Source organism: Myotis lucifugus, unplaced genomic scaffold (assembly GCF_000147115.1).
Source record: "Myotis lucifugus unplaced genomic scaffold, Myoluc2.0 scaffold_28, whole genome shotgun sequence".
Lineage (NCBI taxonomy): Eukaryota > Metazoa > Chordata > Mammalia > Chiroptera > Vespertilionidae > Myotis > Myotis lucifugus.
The window spans coordinates 6,645,097-6,664,182 of NW_005871076.1; the positions used below are offsets into that span (position 1 = coordinate 6,645,097).

Here is a 19,086-nt window from a genome sequence, read left to right on the forward strand (position 1 = left end):
GGAGCTAGAGTTCCATCTAGTTACCATTTCGTTTAGGCGGATCTACTATTCATGCTAGGTATTTGATATATATTATCTTAACAGAATCCTCATGACCTTGTAAACTAAGTAGAAACTGAGGCCCAAAGAGATTTGTGTAATTTGCTGTAGGTCACACAGATAGGACAGAACATGAACCCAAATCTGTCTGATTCTAAAACCTTTGCTAACTCATAACCACCTTTCTGTTCCCATATTCAACCCATATAAAAAAGATTGCTTTAGTCTCATTTTTGTTTTGTTTGTTTTTAATACTCAACCAAGGGTATGTTTTTATTGATTTTAGAGAGGAAGGGAAACACTGATGTGAGAGGAAAACATTGATCAGTTGCCTCCCATACAGGCCGACCAGGAATCAAACCCTTTTTGGTGTACGGGACAATGCCCAACCAACTGAGCTGGCCAGGGCAACTGAGGTTTAAGTTAAGCTTCGTGGGCCTGAAAAGGGTATAGGATGGCAAGCTTAGCCATCCATATCCTCAGAATAGTCATCAAACATTGAGATGAAAAGCTTCTTGGAGAGCATATACTTTATTTTTTTAAAATATATTTAATTGATTTTTTACAGAGAGGAAAGGAGAGGGATAGAGAGTTAGAAACATTGATGAGAGAGAAACATCGTTCAGCTGCTTCCTGCACATTCCCTACTGGGTATGTGCCTGCAACCAAGGTACATGCCCTTGACTAAAAATGAACCTGGGATCCTTGAATCTGCAGGCCGACGCTCTATCCACTGAGCCAAACCGGTTAGGGTGGAGAGCATATACTTTAAATCCCAACCAGAGACTATAGTAGGCCAGGGGTGGGCAACCTTTTTGTGAGTGCATGCCAAAACCAAAATCTCTGACTCAAAATTCTTCTGCGTGCCAACCCTAATTTTTTGAGAACATGTTACGCCTACTTGATATCTCTTAAGATGTATGTATGTGAAGAACCTTGAAGAAATAATAAAATTCATTCGAGCGACAAAAACACAGTATATGATGATGAAAAATACATTTATTTTTTAATGTATACATGTACACTGATAGGCCAACAGAAAACTTTATGACTCCGTTTGATATTATCAGTATTTCGTGACGTTCAGAGATATGCACGAGCTACTACTTTCATCCGTCAGGCTACTCCTATTACGAGACTTAACAAAATTCATCACTGAGAACAAAGATTCACAAGCGTATGTGGATGAAACCAAAACACTGGTCGGATCTAGGAAGGCAGGGAGAGTTAAGGCAGAGGCATAGAAATTGCTCTTCCCCTCTCTCGTCAATCCATGTCTATGGTCTTTAAGACAACTTGTTATGTAAAATTATTTATTTATCTAAGATGCACCTACACTGAATTTATCTGAAAAATAAAAAAGTCGATATTAAGAAAAAAATTGTAAATGGAAGATTATAAGAGAGGGTTTTGCGTGCCAGCAAAAGTTACTGGGATGCCATGTTTGGCACACGTGCCAGGGGTTGCCCACCCCTGTAGTAGGCAGTCTGGCCCAAACCTAAAAGTAATTCTATTATGTGGGGATGATGAGATGGATGGCAGGGCATTTCATGGGGAATGAATGTTCTACCTGGAAAAATATGGACATCTCTGAGCCTTGACAATTCACTGGTTGTTAGTGCTGGGGTTAATGACAGCAGCTCACCTGCAATCAAGTGGGCTCTGTGAATTTCTTCTTAGGAGGGGAGGAGAAATCATAGAATCTCTCTAGCTTCAGCAGGCCAAGACTTCTTGCTTAAAGGTGTAGGAAGCAAGTCCAACACATTGATTCTCAATCCTAGTTATGCATTAGAATTTTTCTGATTGTACTTGAATCAATCTGTTTGAAAATTGAGATTCCCTCTTACCCACAGTTACCACCCTCATGTTCCCTATTTAAGAGCTATTGAATTAGACCTGGCTCAGGGTCTGAGCATCGACCTATGAACCAGGAGGTCACAGTTCAATTCCTGGTCAGGGCACATGTCTGGGTTTCGGGCTCAATCCCCAGTAGGGGGTGTGTAGGAGGCAGCTGATCAATGATTCTCTCTCATTATTGATGTTTGTATCTTTCTCTCCCTCTCCCTTCCTCTCTGAAATCTTTTTTTTTTTAAATATATTTTATTGATTTTTTACAGAGAGGAAGGGAGAGAGATAGAGAGTTAGAAACATCAATGAGAGAGAAACATCAATCAGCTGCCTCCTGCACACTCCCCACTGGGGATATGCCCGCAACCAAGGTACATGCCCTTGACCGGAATCGAACCTGGGACCTTTCAGTCCGCAGGCTGATGCTCTATCCACTGAGCCAAACCGGTTTTGGCTTTTTTTTTTTTTTTTTTTTTTTTTTACAAAAGAGCTATTGAATTAGAATACAGGAAAGGGGGATCTTTTGATTTTTTTGTGTTGTGGTTATTTGGGTTTTTTTGGTATTTACTTTTAGAAAGCTTTTCAAGGATTCAGAGTTCTCATGCAAATTAGTCAGTGGACAAGCTGGTGGGAAGCACATTTTTTTACACCTATTCTGAAGTGTCCTTCAGCATTGTTGATGATGAGCTTTCATAAGATATTTACAGGTCACCTCTGGCCAGGTGGTTAGAGTGTTGTCCCAACATCCCAAGATTGTGGGTTCGCTCCTCAGTGGGCACATACAAGAAGCATCCAATGAATACATAAATAAATGGAACAACAAATCGGTGTTTCTTCTTCCCTTTCTCTCTCTAAAATTAATAATTATTTTTTAAAAGATACTTACAGGTCAGAGTGCCTATTACATTTCCTTGTTATGACTCACCAGAAGCCACCTTGTATCCAAAGGCTAGAACTCCCTAAAGTTACACAAACACACAAAAAGACACCACAGCCTGGCCCTAGGCTTTGCTCTAATTACCTTCAGTTTTCTTCCTTAGAGACCTTTCAGTAATGGCAGTTCAGTGACAAATATTTCCATGTTCATAGTGCTCAGGGACCATGAAACATTGGATTGGATGAGTAACTGGTAGGACTACCCTGACCTCCCTCCCATCCATCCTAGAGAGAGAGACTTTTCCTTCAACAGTCTATTTGAGAGTGAGGGAAAGAAAAACTATAGCTATATGGTTTTTAGTTTTTGGTTTTAATTCTTTTCCTGAGTGTTGTCTAGTTTTATTTACTCTCCATATTTAGCCTATTTACAACTCTTTCCTCCTGTCTCCCAGCTGTTTTATTTCTCAGAAGTTAGTTCTCTGGGTAGAAGCATTGATGAACCCTTCTTTGATAGGGAAAGGGTCCCTGGAAGCCTTACATTAGCACATTGTTATATGTTGTGTCTTCCTTTGCCAAATTTTTAGAACCTGCATGTTGATCATTGCTGTCCCTGATGATTCACTAGCTCTGGAATGAGTGTCTTTGATTTTGGAAAAGGGATATAGTGACAAAGCAGAAGAGTGGATGAAAACTATTAAAACTTAAAAAGGGTGTAGTTTGCATACGTAGCCAGCAGTTCCTTGGCTTTATTTCTTATGCTTTCCTGGGGTTGTTCACTGTACTTTAAAATGAAATTTGTATTCGGCACCCTTGGTTTTTTTTATTTTGGTGTTTACACAAACTGGTTTAACAACTTTGATTTGATTGGCTTGCCTGTAGAGTGAGTATTTATTGTGTTTGGAAACTTTCCTGGAAAAACTTTAATCTGCTTGTATTAAACCCAAGATACAAAACATCAGAAATTATAAAGTAGCCTTTAAACTTCTAAAGTGGAAGCTATTTAGTAATACTTACTTCCTCTTTACCGGTCAGGTGTCTTATAATAAAGATGAATTCAGTAAAGGTTACCCCCAGACGGTGTTTCCCTTGGATGAGGTAGGGAAAGTCACAAAGGAAAACTAGTGAAAGGTAATTTTTTGAACATTAGTCAAAATTCAGGAGTAAGAGGCCAAGACTAACTTGGAGTAGTGTTTCATATTAAGCAACTTGGTAGAGATTTATCAAACAAGTTTTTGGCAAGCTACACTTCTGAACCTTTATTTTTTTTTTTTCAGAGAGAGAGAAACCTCAATCTGAGAGAGATACTTCCATCAGTTGCCTCCAGTATGCACCCTCAACCTGCAACCTTTCAGTACACAGGACAACACTCAACCACCTGAACCACTCCAGCCAGACAGCTGAACCACTATTTAGTTGGAATCCTATAACAAGATTATGTTCTTTGGTATCTTCACTACTTTGTCCCCTCTAGAAGTTACTTGGATGTGAGTGGAAGGTTGCCCAACTCTGGTGACTCTTCAGTAAAGTTACTTAAGAAATGCCTATATCGCCCTAGCTGGTTTGGCTCAGTGGATAGAGCATTGGCCTGTGGACTGAAGGGTCCCAGGTTCGATTCTGGTCAAGGGAACATGCCTGGGTTGCTGGCTTGGTCCCCAGTGGGGGGCGTGCAAGAGGCAGCCAATCAATGATTCTCTCTCATCATTGATGTTTCTATCTCTCCCTCTCCCTTCCTCTCTGAAATCAATAAAAATACATATTTTTTTTTTTTAAAAAAAAGCCTATATCTTATTAACCTATGTATGGTAGAAAGTAAATCATTGCTTATCTTTTTTTTAAAATATGCTTTTTAAAATGTTTTATTGCTTTTATAGAGAGAGAAAAGGAGAGGGATAGAAAGATAGAAACTTTGATGAGAGAGAAACATTGATCGGCTGCCTCCTGCATGCCCCCAACCGGGGATTGAGTCCACAACCTGTGCATGTGCCCTGACCGTGAATCGAACCAAGGACCTCTTGGTTTGTGGGTTGACGCCCAACCTCTGAGCCACACCACCTGGGCAATAGCTGCTTTTTTTAAGATCTTGCTTTGTCCTCCACATGGTTATTTGCTTTAAGGATTTCCTTCAGGCATTTTGGGTTCTCTCCATTATTTTGTCCCAACATCTTCTCTATCCTCAAATTTTCCATCTTTTTTGTTTGTTTTTTTAGTTTAGGCGTTTATTTGAGCCATACTGACAACATATGCCAGGGAGCAAGATCTCAAATTCTTCCAAATGTTCCATCCTTGGGTGTTTTGGTGCCTGTTTGTTTCCTGAGTTATGAACCATTGCTTCTGCTATCCTTGGAGCCCCTTCTCATTCCATTCCCTACTGATTACCTTTTTGCTAGTTTCATCTCCTAGGAAACTACTCTGTAAATCAGAGCACATCAGCATTTAGAAGTTGAGCCCTTTTGAGAAATAACTCCCTTGGTCCCTAAAGATTCCAGCCTCTAGGGTGAAGAAAAATGCTCTTGAGAATTGTTCATCTGAAAGGAAGTACAAGCCAGGAAAGTCAGTATTCAAACTTATCTGTCTTTCATTTTCCCTATCTTATATATTTTCATATTGTACATTTGCATAAGTTGACAATCCCTGTGTAGAGACAGGTAGGTGGCACCTACAGTCTAGACCAGTGGTCGGCAAACTCATTAGTCAACAGAGCCAAATATCAGCAGTACAACGATTGAAATTTCTTTTGAGAGCCACATTTTTTAAACTTAAACTATATAGGTAGGTACATTGTTACTAACTTAATTAGGGTACTCCTAAGGCTTAGGAAGAGCCACACTCAAGGGGCCAACGAGCCACAGTTTGCCGACCATGGGTCTAGACTGTGTTTGAAGTTAAATGTTTCCAGCCACTCCCAGAACGAATTCCTTTTCTCTCTCTCGGCCTATGGGGTTTAACATAACTCCAGAAAGAATTATCAGAAAAGTTTTTTGGAATCCCTCTTTAGAAACCTAGAAAGATAAATTATTGGAAGAAAAGCAGTTTGTTGCATATGAGTGCTTAAAAATAGGGTCCAAAGAACACTCACTGACTGTAAAGAGCTTCTTTTTTTCTTTTTTGTAATAAAAGATACATTTGTTTCATTTGGAATTCTTTTTCCATCTAGTACAGAAACTGGAACTAGGCCACAGGTAGAATTTTATTTATGTCTGATCTTTTGATTTTTAGCACTTTGTCCTACTTTTTAAAGTTCCTTTAATGTGGTTATGCTGTGAAAATTAAAAAGTTTAGAGAGTGATACACCTGACTTAATAGGAGTGTGTGTGTGTGTGTGTGTGTGTGTGTGTCTGTCTGTCTACATATGCACACGTGTGTATGCAAGGGATCGTTCTGGATCACTCTGGTTTGTCACCACTACATTGAAATTTTAGCTTGATTTTAATATTGGAAAGAACATTTATGTAGATAAAGAAATAACTATGGGTCAGGTTTGGTATTTTGGAGATTTATGTCATAGGAGGTTTATCTTGGAAAGAGCTTTGTTTTGTTCTATGATCACTTTACTTGTGTTTGATGACAACTGAAGCTACATATCATACATTTGCTGGTTTGACTAGAATTGCTTGCTCCCCTATCCAAGGGGTGGCAGCAGAGCAAACACCATACTGTCATTAATCAACTTGGGGAAAGTTTCACAAAGGTTGTGAACCAGCCCTCTAGATTTTGAGTAGAAACACCAACATTTGGAGCTATAACATGAGCTGACAATCTGGAACTAACTTTTTGTTTTGCTTTGTTTTTTGCTGTTGTTAATCCTTACCTGTTATTTTTTTCCATTGCTTTTCAGAGAGAGTAGGAGAGAGGGAGAGACAGACAGACATCTATGTCTTACACATCGACTGGTTGCCTCCGGCACATGCCCTGGCTAGGGGGCAGGGATCGAACTCATGACCCTTTGCTTCAAGGGCCCATGCTCTAACCAGTGAGGGACACAGGCCAGGACAGAACTTTTTTGATAGTGGAAGGACCAGATAGCCAGTTTGTTTACTTGTAAAGAATGCATCTGACCAGAGGACCTGTGTGATTTACCACTAGGAGAAAACTTTCAGAAGGCAGGATCTTGTGTAAATGAGGTCCTATGACAAAGCTAATATAGGGGTTTCTTCTAATGTTTGTTATTGTTCCCCTGACTGTGCTTCTTCACTTCTTTTTATTAGTCACTTGGCACAGAAGCCATTTGACTTGATGTTGTATCCATCTTTCTAGTTTCTTTTTCTTGGCAACTTCTACTGGACACTGGATATATGTAATTAGTGGAAAGCTCGGCTGTTTGTTTGTTTGCTTGTTTGTTTTAAGCTGAGACATTTTATTTATTTATTTTAAATCCTTGCCCGAGGACATGCTTAGAGAGAGGAAGGAGTGGGGGGAGAGGTAAGAGAGAAACATCTATCAGTTGCCTTCCGTTCTAACCAGCAACCTTTTGGTGCACAGAACGATGTTCAACCAACTGAGCCACTCCAGCTGGGCCTTCGTGGTACATTTGTTTTTAATGTGTTTTTGTTGATTTTAAAGAGGAAGAGTGGGGGGGGGGCATTAATTGACTGCCTCCTGCACCTTCCCCCCGCCCCCCATTTGATGATGGAGCTGCAACTGGGAATTGAAGCAGCAATCTCTGTGCATTGGACAAATGCTCAACCAACTGAGCCATACCAGCCAGGGCCCTTAGGTGTTTGTTTGTTTGGTTGGTTTTGTTTTTTATTGATTTCAGAGAGGAAGGGAGAGGGATAGAGAGAGATAAACATCAATGATGTGAGAGAATCATTGATCAGCTTCCCCCTGCACGCCCCCTACAGGGGATCAAGCCCACAACCCAGGCATATGCCCTTGGCTGGAATCGAACCCAGGACCTTTCAGTTTGCAGACCGATGCTGTATCCACTGGGCCAAACCAGCTAGGACCCTTAGGCGTTTTTGACAGCCTTCCCAGTTTATCTAAAAACACCATTGCTCTGGCTAGGTAGCTCAGTTGGTGAGAGTGTCGTCCCCATACACCAAGATTTCTGTTTTGATCCCTGGTCAGGGCACATAAAAGAACCAACCCATGGGTACATAAGTAAGTGGAACAACAAATCAGTGTTCTCTTTTCTTTCTCTCTCTCAAATCAATAAGAAAAAAAAATTGTTGTCATTGGGGTTTTTTGTTGTTAATTCTCACCCGAGGATATTTTTCCATTGATTTTTAGGGAGAGAAACATCGATGTGAGAGAAACACATCGATTGGTTGCCTCCTGCACAAGCCCTGACCAGGGCCCAGGCCAGGGAGGAGCCTGTAACCAAGGTAAGTGTCCTTAACCAGAATCAAACCCGGGACTCTTTGGTCCGCAGGCCGACACTCTATCCACTGAGCCAAACTGGCTAGGGCAAAAAAAAAAAAAAAAAAAAAAAAAAGAGGCTAACCTGTTTCCACATGATACTAATACTTACAATGATTAAACTTATCATAGCCATTTTTTAAAAATATTTTTTAAGCTAGTGGCCCGGTGCACTGATTCGTGCACACTGAAAGGAAATTAATTAGAAGAAATATTTTAATAGCGCTATTCGCCCTTTCTCTATAATAGAAGTGTCAGAGATTAAAGAAAATTAGTATCCCTGACCGGTTTGGCTCAGTGGATGGAGCACCGGCCTGCGGACTGAAGGGTCCCAGGTTCGATTCCGATCAAGGGCATGTACCTTAGTTGCAAGCACATCCCCAGTGGGGGGTGTGCAGGAAGCAGCTGATTGATGTTTCTCTCTCATCAATATTTCTAACTCTCTATCCCTCTCTCTTCCTCTCTATAAAAGATTAATAAAATATATTTAAAAAAGAAAATTAGTAATATGTATATGAAAATCCTATATAACAAAAGCCTAATATGCTAAGTGTCTGGCCGTTCATACAACCAGTCACTATGACACGCACTGACCACCAGGGGGCAGGTGCTCCGACCAGCAGGTTACTCCCGTGGTATGTGTCCTGGCCTACCCCTTTTTATTTTTTTATTTTAAATATTTTTATTGATTTCAGAAAGGAAGGGGGGGGAGAGAGACAGAAACATCAGCAATGAGAGAGAATCACTGATCAGCCACCTCCTGCATGCCCCCCATCGGGGATCGAGCCCACAATCCGGGCATGTGCCCCTGACCGGAATCGAACCCAGGACCCTTCAGTCCTCAAGCCAACACTCCATCCATTGAGCCAAACCAGCTAGGGCTGGCCTACCCCCTTTTTAAAGTGTGCAATTCACTGGGTTGTTGCTTCAACGTTGTGTGACAATCACCTCTGTGTAATTTTCATCAGCCCAAAAAGAAACCTCCCATGCCCGTTAGCAGTCATTCCCTATTCCACCTTGGCAATCACTCCTTTCTCTGTATCTAGGTTGCCTGTTCTAGACCTTCATGTCCTTTGCCCACTTTTAATTTTGATGAAGTCCACCTGATCTAAATAATCTTATAAATAGAAATTTTCCATGCTGTTTGGGTGTTAATGAGAGCTCATTATATTTGCATTTCTGAAACCAAGAAGAAAGTCAGAGATGAGAAAAGCACCTTAAGGAACGCAACTTACACCTTTTTTGAAAAGGAACCAGGTGAATGAACTCCCCAGGTGATTTTGTACAGTCAAAATTAAGAGCTATATTTTAAGGGAAATATGTGTTGTAGCTCTGGGTATCCTTTGATTACACTGTTGTAGTCCCTACCTTCCTGGTCACTTTGAGAGTGATCTATTTCTACTATTTTAGGGGAATCTCACATGAATTTAAACTCTTATGTGGTACTTGAACCTCTGGTGTTATTCTTTCTTTCACAGCAATGGCACAAGCATGATATCATTGATCATTCCTCCCAAAGACCAGATTTCACGAGTAGCAAAAATGTTAGCAGATGAGTTTGGAACTGCGTCTAACATTAAGTCACGAGTAAACCGCCTTTCAGTCCTGGGAGCCATTACATCTGTACAACAAAGACTCAAACTTTATAACAAAGGTAATCTGAAAGGGGGGTTGGGGGAGGGGCAATGGGGGGATAAGGACAGATATGTAATACCTTAATAAAGAAAGAAAAAAAAGAATATGAAAAGATGCTCAACATCACCAATTTTCAGAGAAATACAAATCAAAACCACAATGAGTTACCACTTCACACCCATTAAAAGGTCTATTATAAAAAATAAAAATCACAGAAAATAGCAAGCCTTGGTGAGATGTGGAAAAATTGGAATGCTTGTGCATTGCTGATAGGAATGTAAAATAATGCAGTTGCTTTGGAAAACTGGTGGTTCCTCAGACATTAAAAATAAACTTTGTAAAAGAAAAAAAAAAGGTAATCTGGAGCTTGATCATTTTTCTCCTCTGCTTTGTTTGTATTGGTTATATTTTCCACTTGGATCCTGCCTTTAGGCTTTTGATCACTAGTGTTTCCTTTCGGAAGTGTCCCTTTGACCTTGGAATTTAACCCCCTTTTTTAAGTTATTTTTTGAAAGTTAAGTAGTATTAGTATTAAACATCGCAAGTAAGTTTCAAATTCCAGGATAGAATTCTGCCTGAGAGATTTGTAGATATTTCTGCTTTATTTAAATTAGGATTTAAAGGGCAGGGATTGTAGACTGTGGAATAATTTTCTATGAGGAGGAATTAGCTGTGGGTTTATGTAGAGAAATTGTTTGTGGGTTTTTTTTGCAGTACCTCCAAATGGCCTGGTTGTTTACTGTGGTACAATTGTAACAGAAGAAGGAAAGGAAAAGAAAGTCAACATTGACTTTGAACCTTTCAAACCAATAAATACATCATTGTATCTGTGTGACAACAAATTCCATACAGAGGTAAGAAGTTCAAGTACAGACTATTTTCATCACCCCCAAAAGAAACCCCATACCTATTAATCACTCCCATTCTCTGTGCACCCCATAAACACACCAAGATCCCTCCTCTCTCTGCTACCACTAATCTATTTCTATCTCTGTAGATTTGCTTATATTGGCATTTCATATGAATGGAATCATACAACTAGACTCTAGAGCAGTGGTTCTCAACCTTGGCTGCACATTAGAATCACCTGGGAATCTTTTTAAAATCCTGATTTCTGGGCCTCATCCTCCGGAAATTCTGTTTCTTTGTTATGGGGTGGGGCCACAACATTAGTAACAAAGAAACAGAATTTCCACTGCTCTAGAGGCTTTTTGTGAATGGCTTCTTTCACTTAGCGTAATGTTTTCAAGGTTCGTCTGTGTTGTAGTATTTTTTTTAATATGTTTTTATTGATTTCAGAGAGGAAGGGAGAGAGAGAAACATCAATGATGAGAGAGAATCATTGATCAGTGGCTGCCTTTTGCACAACCCCTCCCTCCCTCCCCTCCCCAAGGATTGAGCCTGCAACCCGGACATGTGCCCTTGACTGGAATCAAACCTGCGGCCCTTCAGTCCACAGCCCGGACACTCCATCCATTGAGCCAAACCGGCTAGGGCTATGTTGTGGTATTGAATCTGTGGTATTCATCCTTTTTATTGCCAGATATTTGCTACATTTTATTTATCCATCAGTTTATGGGCATTTGCATTCCCACTATTTAGGTATTATGAATAATGCTGCTTTGAACATACATGTACAAGTTTTGTGTGTGTTTTAATGTTTTTATTGTTTTTGTTTTGTGGGGTTTTTTTTTGAGAGAGAAATATCAGTTGCCTCCCAAATACTTCCCAACAGGGGACCAAACTTGCAACTTGGGCATGTGCCCTAACCAGGAATCGAAACAGTGACCTTTTGGTGCGTGGGATGATGCTCAACCAACTGAGCACACTGGCCAGGGATACATGAACACGTTTTTGTATGACCATGTTTTCATTGAGGGTAGTATATACCTAAGAATGGAATTTCTGGATCCTATAGTAACTATGTATAACTTTTTGAGGAATTGCAAGACTGTTTTTTGAATCATTGTATCATTTTAAGGGTGGGTATTTTCAAAAAAATAGAAGAGTTTATCTTTATTATGACACACTGAAAGACATGATAATTGATCATGTTTGAGGAAAGTGCTAAGTTGATTTGGATAACTACAGGTGAAGAAATAATTGGCTACCTGATCTCTTTTTCTCCCTATGTACCTATGATGCTTGCCTGTATTCCTTGAATTCTTTGTGTTCATGCTCACAAATTATAAAATCTTTACTAACAAGACTTTAAGAGCTTTCTCTTTTTTCCCCTATAAAACTTTTGAGTGACAGAGCTGCCATAAGATGAATGTTAGGGTAGAAAGGAAACCTCATTAGAGTGACCTAAATCAGTCAACAATAGAACAATCAAGAATTCACAGCTGGCTCCTAGTTCAGTCTTTTGCCTTTCATCAACCTAGGGCCGAGGTCGGCAAACTGCGGCTTGCGAGCCACATGCAGCTCTTTGGCCCCTTGAGTGTGGCTCTTCCTAAGCCTTAGGAGTACCCTAATTAAGTTAATAACAATGTACCTACCTATATAGTTTAAATTTTAAAAATTTGGCTCTCAAAAGAAATTTCAATCGTTGTACTATTGATATTTGGCTCTGTTGACTAATGAGTTTGCCGACCACTGACCTAGGAGAAAATCTCTACAATGGAATTAGAACTGACATTTGTCAATTCAGTTTACAGTGGATGGTTTTTGCTCACTTGACAGGAAGCGCACTTCAAGTTGGGTCTTGGTTGGTGCATAGATGTTGAGACTGTTCTTCTCTTGGGTATCACATTCTTCTGGCAAAATCTTCATTGGGAGGCTCTCGGCCACCCTATCCCACTTACTATATCTGATTTGATGAAAGCAAATTTTGTATCTTACTAAATTAAATAGTACCTGGTACTCATATTTTCTAGCTTTAGCTTACTTACTAAGTTAGTTTCTTCTTCCAAGGTACCGTTTATTCTTACTAGCTTTATTTTTTTCTTTACTTGATATGTCAATAACTAGATGTGGATGTGGCATATTGCATAGCACAACTTATGTCCTACTTAATCAGGATAATTATACCTTTTTATGAGGAATAAGTGTATTCCATGATAAGCAAACTTGTTAAAAACTTGCATTAATCAGGCCACCTAACAGCATTTCAGTAAAGCAAAAATTTTAACACGTGCAATATTTATGTCAATGCTAATTATCAAGCATAATTTGGTTAAAGATTGATTTTTAGTGATTAATCTGCTTTCTAGTCAATTTTTGAAGAGGCTGTTTTTTTCCTTAGTTAAAATGGAATGAGTAATTTCTTAGCTCTAAAGAGGCTGCCATCTAGCAAGTCATCTAACAAGCCTATAGTATTCAAAGTCCATCATGAAAATGTTTATACGAATCCCAGGACTATTTAAATATTTGCTTTTTCAGGAGGCAGAAATATAGGGGATATACTGCTAACGTAGAAGGAGGGTTTTCCCCCATAAAAATTCATAATCATTAGCTATACCACCTCTAAAATAAAATTGAGTTTTGGCTCGACTGGTGTGGCTCAGTGGTTGAGCATTGACTCCAGACCCAGGAGGTCACAGTTTGATTTCAGTCAGGACACATGCCCAGGTTGCAGACTCAGTTCCCAGTGGGGGGCTTGCAGGAGGTAAGCTGATCAATGATGTTTCTCATTAATGTTTCTATCTACTCTTCTCCCTTCCTAGAGATAATTAAACATTTTTTAATTGAGTTTTGTATCTTGATATTAATGATGCTTAAGACATAGGAGTTAAACATTTCCAAAGTAGATCTTTATATAGACTATTTCTCGGTTTTGTACTCATGTACTCCCACTCTAGAGTTGATTTACAAGATATTTGCTATGATGAATACTGCCTATTAATGCTGGGGTTACTAATGGTAACAGAAATTCAACTTTTTTAGGTTAAACTTTTAATTTGAATATTGTGTTCATAGACTACCAACAGTCTAAATCAAATCAAGGACTAGGGAGAATTTAAGCCCTATAACTCTGGGTTTTATAATCATGTACCCAGGTCAGTTTTATTGAAAGGCTTCACATCAGTATCATTGGCTTTTTCCTGCATCAGAAATTCAAAATTGTCTCTGTGAGTTTCATATTTATAGCTGAAGTCTATAAATTACTCCATAAAATGGTCTTCCTGTGGTATTCATACCATACTGAGTGCATTGTCCTTTCAGAGTTATCATGACCTTATCAGAAGTTTGAGATTTACTGTATGGTATTTGTGTTTGCTTTTCAGGCTCTTACAGCACTACTTTCAGATGACAGCAAATTTGGCTTCATTGTAATAGATGGTAGTGGTGCACTTTTTGGCACACTCCAAGGGAACACAAGAGAAGTCCTGCACAAATTCACTGTGGATCTCCCAAAGAAACATGGTAATATAGGAAGAGAACATGAGCCCATTGCTTTATATCTAGCAGTAAGAGAACAGATAGTATAATGGGGGTGTGGGTGGTAAGTCCAGATGATGGGAGAAGCATCATGAAATGACTCTGGTGCTTATGGCTCTTCTTTTGACAAGAGAATTAGTAGTCACTCTCTGAAAACAAGTAAAGGTTTATGCCAAATATTTAGTTAAGGAGATGGTGATTTTTCTCTGTCCTTTTGGGGGGGTGATAGCATGATTATTTAGTTAGTTTTTAATTAGCAAGACATCTTGTACTTCTTAATAATTTACTTTTTCCTCGCCGCTTTTGTGTCAAAGGTAGAGGAGGTCAGTCAGCCTTGCGTTTTGCCCGTTTAAGAATGGAAAAGCGACATAACTATGTTCGGAAAGTAGCTGAGACTGCTGTGCAGCTGTTTATTTCTGGGGACAAAGTGAATGTGGCTGGTCTCGTTTTAGCTGGATCTGCTGACTTTAAAACTGAACTAAGTCAATCTGATATGTTTGATCAGGTAAGTGAGAAGTAAATGCTCTATTATGTAATTTTCTGGTGGGAGTAGTGGGACCTCTGAGCCACTGGGACATGCACATCTTTTTTATTTTTACTGCTTCTGAGTTGGCGAGATTTCGGGTGTTTATTAGGGAACATTCCCCCATGCTTTTCTGGACCCTTTCACTTTTGAAATCAGCTATTTTGAGATAGGATATTTCTGGTCTTACAGAGGCCTCTGAGTGGGTTGTCATACTTGGCTTTAAAATGAAATTTGATTTCAAAAAACTAGGAACTGGCTTTTTCTTTTTCTTATTTATTCTTGTAGGTAAGTAAAGCAGTGATATGACAGGGCTTATTAAGCCTAAAGCATTTAATCCAGAAAGATCTTTTGGTTTATTACATGGGCTTGGCCATAAGACACATTCCCAAGGTGGTCTCATTGTGGGTGAGGGAGGTAACATTATGGTAGGCTCACCAACAAAGTTGTCTTGTACTGTACTACCTTATATAGCAAGAAGTAATAATTCTCTCTTTTCTTCCCAAGAAATTTAGTTTTGTTTATATTTAATGAATTATATAGATCCAATAGAATATGTGATATGATTGGTTGGGGAAATATATCCTGGCAGTGTTGCTCACTGAGACCTGCTAATGAATAAGTTGGGCCCTTACCCCATGTTCTCCCTCTTTAGACTTCGTGATCAGTTGCCAAGTTTTGCATGCCATTAAGAGGTAGTGGGTCTTAGTGAAGGTGTTTTGAACTACTAATTATGCTTCTTTTTCTTTTTTTTTCCTTCTTTGTGTCAGAGGTTGCAATCAAAAGTTTTAAAATTAGTTGATATATCCTATGGTGGGGAAAATGGATTCAACCAAGCTATTGAGTTATCTACTGAAGTCCTCTCCAACGTGAAATTCATTCAAGAAAAGAAATTAATAGGTATCGGTGGAATGCAAATTATTTACTTATTCTGTGAAATGTTTTTATATGTTTATACGTGATTGTACATATGAAACATGCTGAAAGGGTAAGAGAAAGATTTAGCATTTTTATTAAGATGTTTCACAGTGGAATCATTTTAATCTTTCTTTAGTCATTAGGTCTAATAAATGTGTTTGTATTTGCACTATTTTTACCCTTTGGCAATAGCAACCAAAATTCAGTCTTTTTATATAACCTATATATATAAAACCCTAAGCGACCAGTTGACCGTTTGACTGGTCGTTACGACATACACTAACCACCAGGGGGCAGACGCTCAACACAGTGCGCTCCCACAGTGGGAGCTCCGCTCAGCTGATGCGACTCACGGCTGGCTGAGCGCAGCTGCAGATGCGCAAGCCTCTCCAGCCTCTGGCAGGAGCGGAGCGCCGCCTAGCCCCAGGCTCGGGCTCCTCCCTGGCCGCCTGCCACTTCTTGCACTACTACATCCTTCAGGGGTTGGCGGACTACAGATTGCTGGTTTCAGCCCAATCCCCTCCCCTGAGGGGTCCCGGATTGCAAGAGGGCACAGGCCAGGCTGAGGGACCCCACCGGTGTACAGCGGTTCTCAACCTGTGGGTCGCGACCCCTTTGGGGGTCAAACAACCCTTTCACAGGGGTCACCTAAGACCATCAGAAAACACATATATAATTACATATTGTTTTTGTGATTAATCGATTATGCTTTAATTATGTTCAATTTGTAACAATGAAAATACATCCTGCATATCAGATACTTAACATTACGATTCATAACAGTAGCAAAATTACAGTTATGAAGTAGCAACGAAAATAATTTTATGGTTGGGGATCACCACAACATGAGGAACTGTATTAAAGGGTCGCAGCATTAGGAAGGTTGAGAACTACTGCTCTAGTATATAATATATTTATATGTGTGTGTGTGTTTCCCTGAGTGGGAGGGTGAGGGAGAGAAAAATAGAAAGATCAGAGGTGAGAGAGAATCAATGATCAGCTACCTCCTGCATGCCCGCTACCTGAGGGTCAAGCCTGCAACCCCCGGCCATGTGCCCTATCCTCCTAGTTCATAGGTCAATGATCAACCACACCGGCCAGGCCCAAACTTCAGTCTTATTTCCCATATTAATTATCCTTTGTAATAGAGTGATGAATAGAAAGCCTGAATTAAAGATTAGTGTGGCCATTGTTTGCTCAGCTATTGCCTCTTCAGAGTCAATTTTTGGAGCCTCAACTAGTGGTATTTTCTTCACTGGTTTTGAGCACTTACTCATTTTTTAAAAAATATATTTATTGAGTTTTTACAGAAAGGACGGGAGAGAGATAGAGGGAGTTAGAAACATCAATGAGAGAGAAACATCGATCAGCTGCCTCCTGCACACCCCCTACTGGGGATGTGCCCGCAACCAAGGTACATGCCCTTGACCAGAATCGAACCTGCGATCCTTCAGTCTGTAGGCCTACGCTTGATCCACTGAGCCACGCTGGCTAGGGCTCTTTTTTTTTTTTTTTAATATATTTTTATTGATTTCAGTGAGGAAGGGAGAAGGAGAGAGAGATTGAAACATCAATGATGAGAGGGAATCATTGATAGGCCACCTCCTTCACGCCCCCTACTGGGGATCGAGCCCACAACCTGGGCATGTGCCCCTGACCAGAATCAAACCCAGGACCTTTCAATCCCCAGGCCAACGCTCTATCCATTGAGCCAAACTGGCTAGGGCAAGCACTTACTCATTTTTAAGTTGGTTTTTTAATATATCTCTCTCTCTTGATTTTGAGTGTAAGAGGGTCTATATCTACAAAGGAAACTTTAATATATGTCCTTATTGACTTGTCCCTACTTACAGGACGATACTTTGATGAAATCAGCCAGGACACGGGCAAGTACTGTTTTGGAGTTGAAGATACACTAAAAGCTTTAGAAATGGGAGCTGTAGAAATTCTAATAGTCTACGAAAATCTGGATATAATGAGATACGTCCTTCATTGCCAAGGCACAGAAGGTATGAGAATTAGAAAATCAGATTGCTGTTTGTTACTGACCTGTGTATGAAGGAATCCGGGGGGGTCGGGGGGTAGATTTAGGAGAGATGACAGATTGCAGGACCAATCAGAAGGCAGATCTATACCTTCTTCCCATCTCTTTCATTCTGTAGCATATTCCTGCATAGTTTCTGCTTGAACTGCTAAATGTCTACTTAAGATTGTTAAATTTTTGGAGAACAGGACTGTATCTTGATGTCTTTGGTGGTTCCTCATGATAGGAGCAATGTACCCAGTAGATACTCAATGCTTGCTGACTAATAATCATATGGGGGGAAAAGTTGGTAGGATAAGTTCAGAAGCCCTTTTATCTAACCTAACTCATCTCATGGGGCTTATACTTGTTAGCATGTGAGAACCAAGTTAACACATTTTTCCCCCCCCATTACTGCAGAGGAGAAAATTCTCTATCTAACTCCAGAACAAGAGAAGGATAAATCTCATTTCACAGACAAAGAGGTATGTGATTGTTTTCTTGGTAATACATGCAAGGAAAGACAAATCCATATGTTAGAGCACTGGCAGTGTACAGTATCCATCTGGGAAACCAAACCTCCTGTTTGTCAGTTGGGGGTGACAGGAGGTGGTCAGCTACTATCCGCCACATACCAACCTGATTCCAAAGAAGGAGGCCAAGTCGTGGTTACTGTAGTTATTTTTAAAGTAGTTAAATATTCTCATCCTCAAAATAGTGAAAAGGAAGATTTTTTTAAATAAATCTTTGTTGTTCAGATTATTACAGTTGTTCCTCTTTTTTCTCCCCATAGTTCCCCTCCACCCAGTTCCCACCCCACCCCAGGCCCTTAAACCCCCCCCCCCCCCTTGTCCTCATCCATAGGTGTTTGATTTTTGTCCAGTCTCTTCCCACACCCCCTTCCTCCAAGAATTGTCAGTCCACTCCCTTTCTATGCCCCTGATTCTATTATATTCACCAGTTTATTCTGTTCATTATATTTTTTATTCACTTGATTTTTAGATTCACTTGTTGATAGATATGTATTTGTTGTCACTTTGTTGTGCATAATTTTTATCTTTACCTTTTTCTTCTTCTTCCTCTTCTTAAAGAATACCCTTCAGCATTTCATATAATACTGGTTTGGTGGTGATGAACTCCTTTAGCTTGTTCTTATCTGTGAAGCTCTTTATCCGACCTTCAATTTTAAATGATAGCTTTGCTGGGTAGAGTAATCTTGGTTGTAGGTTCTTGCTATTCATCACTTTGAATATTTCTTGCCACTCCTTTCTGGCCTGCATAGTTTCTGTTGAGAAATCAGCTGACAATCGTATGGTACGCCCTTGTAGGTAACTAACTGTTTTTCTCTTGTTGCTTTTAAGATTCTCTCTTTGTCCTTTGCCCTTGGCATTTTAATTATGATGTGTCTTGGTGTGGTCCTCTTTGGATTCCTCTTGTTTGGGGTTCTCTGTGCTTCCTGGACTTGTAAGTCTATTTCTTTCACCAG

At 39.9% G+C, this 19,086-nt stretch overlaps 1 protein-coding gene across 2 annotated transcripts in view; it reads left to right on the plus strand.

The window, feature by feature from the left end:
• The window catches only part of ETF1 (eukaryotic translation termination factor 1), a 33,265-nt gene that overhangs the window by 8,944 nt on the left and 5,235 nt on the right, over positions 1-19,086 (plus strand). The window contains exons 1-8 of one of the 2 annotated variants that reach the window (XM_014453854.2): positions 9,312-9,378; positions 9,600-9,775; positions 10,471-10,610; positions 13,983-14,121; positions 14,451-14,641; positions 15,430-15,559; positions 17,431-17,586; positions 18,021-18,085. In XM_014453854.2, the coding sequence (XP_014309340.1) occupies positions 9,613-9,775; positions 10,471-10,610; positions 13,983-14,121; positions 14,451-14,641; positions 15,430-15,559; positions 17,431-17,586; positions 18,021-18,085 (984 nt within the window). In that variant the 5' untranslated portion in view covers positions 9,312-9,378; positions 9,600-9,612. Of the gene's footprint in view, positions 1-9,311; positions 9,379-9,599; positions 9,776-10,470; positions 10,611-13,982; positions 14,122-14,450; positions 14,642-15,429; positions 15,560-17,430; positions 17,587-18,020; positions 18,086-19,086 lie in introns of those variants that run through there. The other variant, XM_006086529.2, reaches the window with a different exon arrangement.